Source organism: Pteronotus mesoamericanus, unplaced genomic scaffold (assembly GCF_021234165.1).
Source record: "Pteronotus mesoamericanus isolate MK-2021 breed Mesoamerican mustached bat unplaced genomic scaffold, CSHL_Meso_final scaffold_167, whole genome shotgun sequence".
In the NCBI taxonomy this organism is placed as follows: Eukaryota; Metazoa; Chordata; class Mammalia; order Chiroptera; family Mormoopidae; genus Pteronotus; species Pteronotus mesoamericanus.
Genome location: NW_026555308.1, coordinates 14,858,983 through 14,869,341, shown reverse-complemented (window position 1 = coordinate 14,869,341; position 10,359 = coordinate 14,858,983). Strand labels below are relative to the sequence as shown.

General features: G+C 47.0%; 1 protein-coding gene across 1 annotated transcript in view; it reads left to right on the top strand.

The window, feature by feature from the left end:
* The first annotated feature begins 892 nt into the window (after positions 1–892).
* Positions 893–10,359, top strand: part of TMC7 (transmembrane channel like 7) — a 52,714-nt gene continuing 43,247 nt past the window's right edge. Inside the window, exon 1 of the mRNA XM_054589245.1 lies at positions 893–1,019. Within this exon, the coding sequence (XP_054445220.1) occupies positions 953–1,019 (67 nt within the window). The 5' untranslated portion in view covers positions 893–952. The remainder of the gene's footprint in view (positions 1,020–10,359) is intronic.

Below are 10,359 nucleotides of genomic sequence, written 5' to 3'. Positions count from 1 at the left end.
AGCATGCCATCCACATGACTTGTAACTGTTGATGTTGATGTTGATTGTCTGCCTGAGAGTGTTTGCCACGTGTTATCCAGGTAAAGTTACCGTACTTGTCTGCCCTGCCCTCCCTTTCCATACTCTTCTCTTTGGAAGGAAGTCACTGTGTGCAACTCACACTTAAAGGATGAGGAGTTATGTGCCCCCTCCTTGAGCCATATATATTATCTGGACTTCTTCTGCATAGGACGCTTCCCCATTTTTTAATTTAATTTGGCAATTACTGGTATTATATACAAATGTATATACAATTACATTTATTTATTTGGTGTTTACCTTTAATTCCATGTTATAAAATGTACATGGATAGATGTACACCGGCAGAGATGAAACACAGACATGTCGTAAAATTTAAAAGACAAACAGCATAGAGGGAAAACTTCTCTGGCACCTTTCTCACCCAGCCATCCAGCTCTGCACTCTAGAGGTATCTTATGCATCTACAAACATGTTTATTCTCCCCACTCCCCACCCCCCCACCCCCGTTCTGTACCCAAATGGTAACTTATTAGAAACACTTGTTTGCCATTTGGTTATTTTTATTATACTTTTTAAAAATTTTAGTAAACTGTCTGGGAGTTCGCCTCTTGTCAGGCCGCTCCTTGTCAGGCCGCTGGATGGAGCCGTCCGGGATCGCCAGCTACGGCCCCCATCCCTGAGCCGGGACGCGGCGGGCCTTACATCACACCACAGGCTGATGACACGTCCCGGCCGCGCGCGCTGCCCCTCGAAGGGTCCAGAGCGCGGCGGGCGTGTGAAGAGCTGTCTCCGCGCCCCGCCCCAGCCTCTGTGACGTCCACGCCGGAACCTGGAATCCCGGCTCCGAGAGGGAAGGGCAGGAGGCGGCGGCGGCGGCGGCGGCGGCCGTCGGAGCGAGTCTCCGGCTGCCTCCGGTGCGCAGAGCACAGCCATGAGCGAGTCCAGTGCCAGTGCGCTCCCGCCGGGCAGGCCCAGCAGGCAGCCCTTCATCCATCCAGGTAAGGCGGCGGGACGGTGCTCCTAGCGGTCAGAGGGCACAGGGCGGGCGCGAGGTGCCCGAAACGTGACGAGGGCCCAGCCTCCTCCCTACCTACCAGTCCTTGGGGAAAGGACTTACTTTCTTACTCCTGCTGTTCCTCCTCTAACCCATCCTCATCCAGGTGAGAGGGCGCATGCCCTACCGAAGGAGCACTATAGTGGAGTCTGGACCGTGGTGGCTTTTCCTTGAGTTGCTGGGCGAGGGATCCCAAGCTAGTCTCTAGCCTTACCTGTTAAATGAGAAGATTTTGAGACCCCCGCCAGTTCTAACATCCTGGTAGGAGGTGCCAGCCCCCAAACATTTCAGGGTTTACAATTAGATGGGCTTGGAACCGAATTCTCCCTCGACTGTTTATTGCTGTGTGATCTTTGGTAAACGGCATGCCTTCTCTGAGCCTCATATTCTTAAGTGGTAAAGTGAGAATAGAAGTTGCGGGCATTAGCTGAGAGAAAATGTGTGAAGTGCCTAGCACTTTCTCTGGTACAGAGAAAGCGGAACAAATGGTAACTGAGCAAGCATTATAACCTCTCTCTTTTTTTTCTTTTTTCTTGGGTAAAAGTTGTGCCCTGCTATGTGAATTTTTACAAAATTATGTACAACCACCATTCAGTCAAGACAGAAAAACTGCCAGTACCCAAGACAGACTTCCTTGTAGCATTTTTGTGTTTAACAAAACAGAAGACCATATTGTAAATTTTATCTGCAGCATTTTCTCTAATTCATTTTGAAAATAGTGGTTTTGTTACAAGGATTTACAGTAAAACATGAGCGCAGATTTGGGCACTAGGCCTGTTTGGATTGTTCTCAATGTCTAGAAGAAGAAAAAGAAAAGACATCCAGAAGGAACCCAAATCCTGGGAACTTGCTCAGGAATCAGGACTCAGGCTGGGTTTCATGATAATTCTTTTTTTAGCTCATCATTAATACTGCTGGCATCAACTCAGTTTTATCCTTTCAATAATGGTCATTCAAGGACTATTTTTTAGTTAGTGTTGTTTTTATCTTCCTCTTATTTTAGCACAATCCATCACATTCAAGTTGCTAATCATGGTTTCCTATACAGAAGGCATGAGATTAATCTATTTTGGACATTTACTGCATGTTTAAGGGGACCCTAAGCATCTTTTAGGAATATTATTACCTTTCTAAAGTCTAACCTATTCCTTGGACAGATGGTATTTTTGAACTTGTATCCATCAGCATGGGTGGAAGGCTCAGAAGGGACATGTTTATAACTTTGTAAAACTTTGTTAACTGTTACCTATTATATGGGTATCATGGGAGTACAATTGGAAGTAGGCAGGAGACAAAGGAGATCTGGTTTACAGAATAGGCCATATGCCTCCTTTAAATGAGAAAACAGATCACACCTCTCCCTTTCGTAATTAAAACTTCCCCGTGGCTTCCCCTTGCTCTGAGAATGAACTCCAGCCTTTTCTACGGTGGCCCCCAAGGCCTGGGGATTTGGCCAGCCTCCTCTCCAGGCCCTCAGCACTCTTAACCAGTCCTACTCCAACTACACTGGGTGTCTTCCCATTCCTCCAACCTGTCAAGTTTGTTTCTGCCTCAGGGCCTTTGCATCTGCTGTTCTCTTTGCCTGGACTACATTTCTCTTTGCTCTTTGTATGAGATGTTTTGTTTTTAAGGGTAGGGATGGGGTTCAGATACTGATTTAGCCTTGCTCTTTGCATCCTCTTCCTCCTGTCAGGTCTCTGTTCAAATGTAACTTCACAGAGGCAGGCCTCTGGAGTCATCTTGTCTGAAGAAGTAGCCCAGTCTCGCTTTCCCTGACCCATCACCTTGCTTATTCCTTCAAAGCACTTATCACCATCTGAAGTCATATAGTTTGATTTGATTGTAGCTGCCTCTCCTAGAATGTGGGTGCCATGAAAAACAGGGACTGTGTCTTGTTCCCTTAGGACCTAGAACCAACCATGTTTGGTACATAGTAGATACTAAATAGTGATGAATAGACAAAGGGAAGGGAGGCAGCTATATGGTAGTGGTTGTACGTCTAAACTCTACTTCCCAGATGCAAATCCTCCTTTTCCCATTTACTGGATTTGTCTTTGGGCAAGGGGCTTAACTGCTTGGTGCTTCAGGGTCCATATGTATTAAATGGAGATAATGATAGTACCTACTTCAGGGGGTTATTATAAGGACTAAGAGAGTAGATTTATATAAAGAACTTAATGTTTATATTTGTTATCTATGCTGTTACAAATCACCCTCAAACTTAATGGCTTGGAAGAGTAATACTCATTATCTTACGATTCTAACAGTCAGGACCTTGGGAGTGATCTGTCTAGGTGGTTCTGGCTCATGGTCTTTCATGAAGTTGCCGCCATGGTGTCAGCTAGGGGCTTGCCTGTGTCTGGAAGATCCCTTCCAGGATGACTTGCTGACACAGATGGCGAATTGACACCAGCTGTTGGCAGGAGGCCTCTGTCCCTTCCTACATGCACCTCCCAGGGGCCACTGAGTGTTGTTATGACATGGCGGCTGACTTCACCCAGAGCAGCTGATCTAAGAGGGAGCAAAGTGAACCGGTGCTGTCCTTTATGATCTGGTGTTGAAAATCACACTGTGGCATTTCTGCAATATTGTATTGGTCACATGGATCAACCCCGTTCAGTGTGGAAGGAGCCTAGATAAAGGTGTGAATGCCAGCATACTCGGGGGAGAGGATGGATTGGTGGGGACCATCCCGAAGACCGCTGCCATGGGACCATGGGAGTGCTAACTGTTGTTGTTAATTAATGTCTCTGCCTCCCCTACGAGATGATAAGCTCCAGGAGGGCAGGGGCGGGGACTTTTAGACTCACCATTGCATCCCCTGCTTAGCACGGTGTTTGGTACCTAGTAGACATTTAGTAAATATTGGTTGAGGGATGTTCTTTGTGGTTTTTGCCCTGTCCCAGCTTCTATATCTACTCCCCGCCCCCACCATCTGCCTTACGGTTTGCTTCTTGAGCCTGGGAAGCTCCTTCTGTTCCCTCTCCTGGGGCCATTGCCTTACTTCATTATAAGGCGTACTGCTCTTCTCTTCTTCAATCTGGTGTCACTTCCCCTTAGAAGCCTTCCCTGAGTACCTCTCCTCCCACAGGCTGGACTATGTGTCCCTGCTCTGTGCCCACACAGACGCTGGCCTTGCCCTGTCAAAATATCCATTGAACTGTATTCTCAAGTCTCTTGAGATGTTTTGTTTTTAAGGGTAGGGATGGGGTTCAGATACTGATTTAGCCTTGTGGCCTTGAGCAAGTTACTTCTTTTTCTGAGCCTCCATCTATAAAGCAGAGGTTCTCGTAGGAGTAGAAGGTGGAGGACCACCTTGACCCAGGGCCCTAACAGAGGACCGCCATCTGAGCATTTACGCCTGCTGCTCCCGCTTCTCCCCCGAGCTCCAGCCACCTGCTAGTCCCTCCTCATGTTTCCTTTCTCCTGTCTTTGCAGTTGCCGTTCTCTCTGCCTGCCACACCCTTCACGCCGCTCTTCCTGTGGCCAGCTCCTCACACTTCTGATCTCAACTTGAATGTTGCCTTCTCCAAGAGGCAAATATCCCACTGTATCTCAAGTAGCCCTCAGGAGACATTCTGCCCACTCGTGGGCCCCTCAGCCCCATGGTGTCTGGTGTGTTCTTTGTTTGTGGAATAGAATGACTCTTCTTGGCTTTTTCTCTTTGCCAAATGTTGTTGATATTCTAGTTACTAAGTACTTCATACCATGTTATCTTCAACTAGCATGCATGCAGCGACTATTTTTCTAATTGAGGTATAATAATTCACATAACAGAATCAACCATTTGAAAGTGTGTAATTCAGCAGCATTTAGTACACTTACAGTGTTGCACAGCCATCTCCTCTATCTGGTCTCAAAATATTTTCATCGCCCCCAGAGAAAACCCTGTGCCCAGTAAGCAGCCACTCCCTGTTTTCTCCTCCCCAGCCCCTGGCTACCACCCATCTGCTCCCTGTCCCTATGGATTTACCTGTTCTGGACATTTCATGTAAATGGAATCATACAATACATGACCTTTTATGGCTGTTTTTCTTCCTCTTAAAATAAATAATGTTTTTGAGGGTCATCCACGTTGTAGTATGTGTCAGAACTTCATTCCTTTTTATGGCCAAATACTGTCCCATTATGTGGATATATCATGGTTTATCCATTTATCCATTGATGCACATTTGGATTGTTTCCACCTTTGGCTATTAGGAAAAATGCTACTGTGAACATTTATGTGCAAGTTTTTGTTTTAACATCTACTCTCAGTCATTTGGGGCATATGCCCAGGAGTGGAATTGCTTGATGATATGGTGTGTTTCACTTTTTGAGGGAGGGCCAAACTCAGAGACTTCTGACCCTTCTGTGGGGAGTGACTGTGACCATTCTCATTGTTCAGTGGGAGAACCGAAGTGACTCACCCAAGATGATCCGATCGCCATGATGTGGTGGCTGCGCAGAATCAAAAACAGTGTGCTGGCTAGAGCCACTGACCTCTTCTCTCTCCTCTTCAAGGGGCACTGCTTTTAGGAGGGGATCCGGAGGGCCTTGATGTGACTGTATTTGGATTAACCCCCCTTGCTAGAGGGTGAGAGTTGGTCTGGGCCTTTGAAGCAGGGAATACCTGGAAGCGTGAAGGGGTAAAACTGAACAGCCCCGTTAGACTCCTCCTGTGAGGGAAGTTGGAACTTCTTCAGTTTAGTTTTGTTTTTTAAAGATAAATGAAGAGGACCTCTGGTGGTAGTTTTAATGGAGCCGCCTGGCCTAAGTGTGAATCCTAACTTGGCCAGTTTTCCATTGTATGTACCTTGAGCAAGTCCTGTTACCTCTCTGAGCCTCAGTTTTCTTGTCTGTAAAATTGGGATAATCATACTCTGCTAGTGCCACTAAGAGGATTTGAGGAGATAAACACGTCAAGAATCTAGCACCACACCAGGCAGGTGCTGTGCACTTGAATGATAGCTGTTAGTATGAATATTATTTGGGGTTTCTCTAGCCCTACTGTTAGAGGATTTGGTGACTGCATGTGCTATGTGCCTACACTTTCTGGAAATACGCTATTAGATATTTATATAGTTAAACAGCTATATTTTGGGCTGTTTTGGTCCAACAGAGTGTATTAAACTTGAAGTAACCATTCAACCTGCAGTGTTTATTTTTTTTTCCCTTATCTGCTAAGGCCATTCATCCGGGTCATTCATCACCCTTAAACTGCTGCCGGCAGGAGGGATCATCAGCCCAGGCCCATTGTCAGGCTGCAGTCTTTCTCTGGTGAGCCAGCCATCTGGCTTGCTTTTTCTCCTCTCTCTGGAAGAGGCTGAATTCTGCCCAGCAACTCAGGCTTGGATCAGGCCCAGCGACCCTCGGTGGCTTTTTTTTTTTTTTTTTTGCTTTTGTTTCTTTTAGGAAGCGAAGAATTTAGAGGGATAAAAGGGGGAAATGACTTTTCAGTATTGCAACCTTTATTGCAATCTGGTCTTTTAAAAGGAGCATTGTCTGGGAGTGGGACCCACCCAGACTTTCTGTGGGGCTTCCCCTCCACCCACCAGGAGAAGGAGGAAGGAAACTGACCCTAAGCCTTAGCCATGCACGAGGCATGGGGTCTGGTGGTAAAAGAGGCAGGCCCAGGACATGCTTTCATGAAGATTCTAGTCAGGCAGGGAAGACACTAAATGAAGAGGAAAAGACGAAAATATGGTAGTTACAGCTAACCGGACCCCTGAGAGGGAAAGAAACAGGTGGTAGAATAGAGAGGCAGGAGGGGGCAGCGGGGAACTGCTTAGGCGAGTGGCTGGGAAGACCTCTCTGAGGAGGGGATTTCTGAGGATATAAAGGAGTCAGTGTGGGTGACTCTATGAAGTGCAGGTGGAAACAGCGTTCAGAGGGAGGTCCTGGAAGAGCAAAAGGCTGGAGGTGGGAATGACCTTTTGGTATTTGAGCAGGACCCCAGCTGGAGCTCAGAGGAGGAGGTGAGGTGAGGTCAACAAGCAGGAACCAGTTCCCTAGGATCTGGGAGGCCTGAGTCAGCTGTTTGATTCCAGTTTCAAATGTGTAACTTTATTGAATTCCTCACAGCAACTCGATGAAGTAGGTACTATTTGCCCATTTTATCCCTGTGGAAACTGAGGCTCTGAGAAGTTGCTTGGCAAGCTCCTGAAACAGGAGGACGTTATGTTGTGAATCTAGAACTAGCATGTCCTTGTATTCATTTGACAAATGTTTACTTGAGCACCTGTTCTGTGTCAGGCCCTATGCTAATCGCCAGGGGGGTCAAAGTAAGTCTTTGCCCCCAGGGTTCAGACCTTAGCTCATCCTGGGCAAAGTTCTTGTCTTCTCTGAACTTTCCATGTTGCAAAATCAAGGTGATACATGAAGTCATTATGAGAACCACAGGAGGTAAGTGTGGAAAGAGCTTGGCATAATCATGGCACACGGTAAACACTAGCTGTCATAAATGTCACTTGCAAGAACTTTGTAAATCTCTTGTGGAGAGGTCCTGGCCAAGGAGGATAAACACTCCACGTTAAGGGGTAGCTTGATCCATAGCTAGAGGATCCCTCAATGCAAATATAAATCTTCATGTACATTAAGTTCCTCAGTAAATAATGTCAACCGATGGTTGTTGATGCCAATTCAACACCAACAGGAGTCCTCAGTTTGGGATGCGGTGAAGAAGGAAACTATGTAGGGCAAACAGCGTTAACTGATATAGGACAGCTTGGCTGTGAAAACAGATCGGCTCTGAGGCAGTCTTAGGGCCAGGTGACTCTGGGGCCAGGCCCCTCTCCAGCTAAACAGCTCTGTTCTGCTCTGCTGCTTTCTGGTCTGCTTTGCACTGCACTGGTCTGCCCATTGTGCTTTGGTCTGCTCTGGCCTGCGTGGGTCTGCTCCGCTCCACTCTGTTCCAGTGAGACATCTTCAGTGTTTTAGCTCAGCCAGGGAAACACGCTCTTCAGTCTTTAGTGAAAAGGAAAACTTCACTGTCAGAGGCAGAGGCAAGCTGGTTTATGTGGACAGAAGTGCTCACCCCTGGCCCCTGATTGGTCTGTCCTCTTGCGAATGAGGGCACCAAATCCTTGCAGTTTGATCCAAAAGGCACTATCCTAACTGGTCAGAATAGAGCCTCTCTGGTTGGTTGGAGATGCACAGCTCCTATTGGGTGGGGGAATCCTCAGTCTTACTGGTTGAAATAGGATTCCAGGAGCTCCTTTGAAAGGGCCGGCTTGAATGACAGAGACAGTGCTGGCAGGCAGGTCAGTGCAGATGCAAGCAGTTTAGTGCAGGCTTCTCCCTGAAGTGCAGTTTGCAAGAGAGGCTCATGTGTAGAAGCGGCTCCTGGCCTCTTTTTTTTTTTTTTTTTTTGTAATTTGAGCCCAGTTAGCCACCAGGAGTTCTTCTCAGTAGGTGTCATCTTTCTCAGGGCTCACAATAACTAAGTCAGTTCATCAGAAAGTAACTACATGTGTACAGCACAGTGTTCCAGGCACTGCTCTAAGCCACAGGTTTGCAAAGTACAACTCACAGGCCAAATCCAGGCCTCTACCTATATGTATCAATGAAGTTTTATTAGAACACAGTCATGCCTATTTATTTATGGATTATGGTTGTTTTCCGGCTACAATGTCAGAATTGAGTAGTTGGGACAAAGACTGTATGATAAATAATATTTATTATCTGGCCCTTTACAGAAAAGATTTGCTGACCTGTCTTCTAAGCACTTTATATAGCATAGCTGTTTAATCCTCAGGATGGCTGTGCGAGGTGGGAACTACTATCCCTATCTAACATGTGGGAAAACTGAGGCACAGAATGGTTAAGAAACGTTCCAGGTCACACAGGTAGCAAGTGGAGCTGGGACCTGAATCCAGGTAGTGGGCTTCAGAGGCTATGCTCTTAACCACTGTGTGATATTATCTCCTCAGACAGAATCAAAGTAACTGCTCCCCTGACAGCCCACCGGACACTCCACTGGCTTGAAAACCAGGAGGCCTGCACCCCGTGCCCCGCATGGCTCTGATTACCCAGTTAGTCACTGGTCCTGTAGGCTGTTTGCTCACCTGTACACGGCCTTGGACCCAGCCAGCCCCCAGGCCCCACCCAGGTACAAGGTGCGCTGATTCACGCAGGTCCTCCCAGCCCTGAAGTGCTGAAGTCTGGCAGGAAGAGGAGGCTCCCAAGGCTCCTGGCTCCTCCCCTCTCAGGCTAGGCTCTGGGCTCTTGTGAATAAGGCCCCTCTCCATTGTTCAACACACATGTGACTATGGAGATATAAATTTAATGAAGTCTGATAAAATTAAAATTCATTTACTCAGTCTAACCAGCCACGTTTCAATTGCTCAGTAGCCACGTGTGTCTAGTAGTTACCATATTGGACAGTGCACATATAGAACATTTGCAGAAGGGCAGCGCAGCCTGACACATGATGCCCTGGCATGGGATATAGCCATGCCGAACCACACGACTCAGGGACAGAAATAGCCACAGGGCTGGCCAGAGAGATCCTGTTAAATCTGAATTAGATCCTGTCATTCCTCTGCTTAAAACCCCTCATGGCTTCCACTTACCCAGTAAAAGCCATGACCTCACCTTGGCCCATAGGCCCTGGGGGCCTTGACCTCCTGTCCCAATACTCCCCTCCCTGCCAACTCTTCTCCAGCCACAGTGGCCTCCTTCCTTTCCTCAAACTGGCTGGGCATGTTTTGGTCTAAGGGCCTTTGCGTGTGTTCTTCTCCTAGCTAGCTATGTGGTTCTTTCTCTCCCTTCAATGCATTCTTTAATAGTTTAAATGCATTCTTGCCTTATTTTTCTCCATATACTTATCTCTACCTGAAATATATTGTTCTTACTTGCTTACTGTCTCTCTCCTCTAGCTAGAATGTAAGTCCCATAAAAGGCAGGGGAGTGTGTGAGTCATATTCAGGGCTCTGTTCCAGTCCTAAGACAGAGCTTGGTACACAGCAGTCGCTCAGCAAATGCTTTCGAGTATGTGAGTGAATGAATGAATGGATGGGTGGCCTTTCCAGGGGAAGGGCAGTGATGAGTCTCTGGCCTCAGAGGTTTCTAAGCACTTGGTGGAGATGTCAGTGGCTTTAACTAGATTCCCTGGACTGTGAACCCCTGGTTAAGACCCTTTGGTAGCTGTGAGTACAAATTACTCAGGTAACCCCCCACTCTGGTTAGCATCCAAAATAAAAACAATGTCAAACCATAGAATATGAGTAAAAAGAAGCTCCAAAAGTTCTGAAATTGATGTCCACATTCCCTTAGTAGTAATGTGAAACTGGATGTGCACGTGC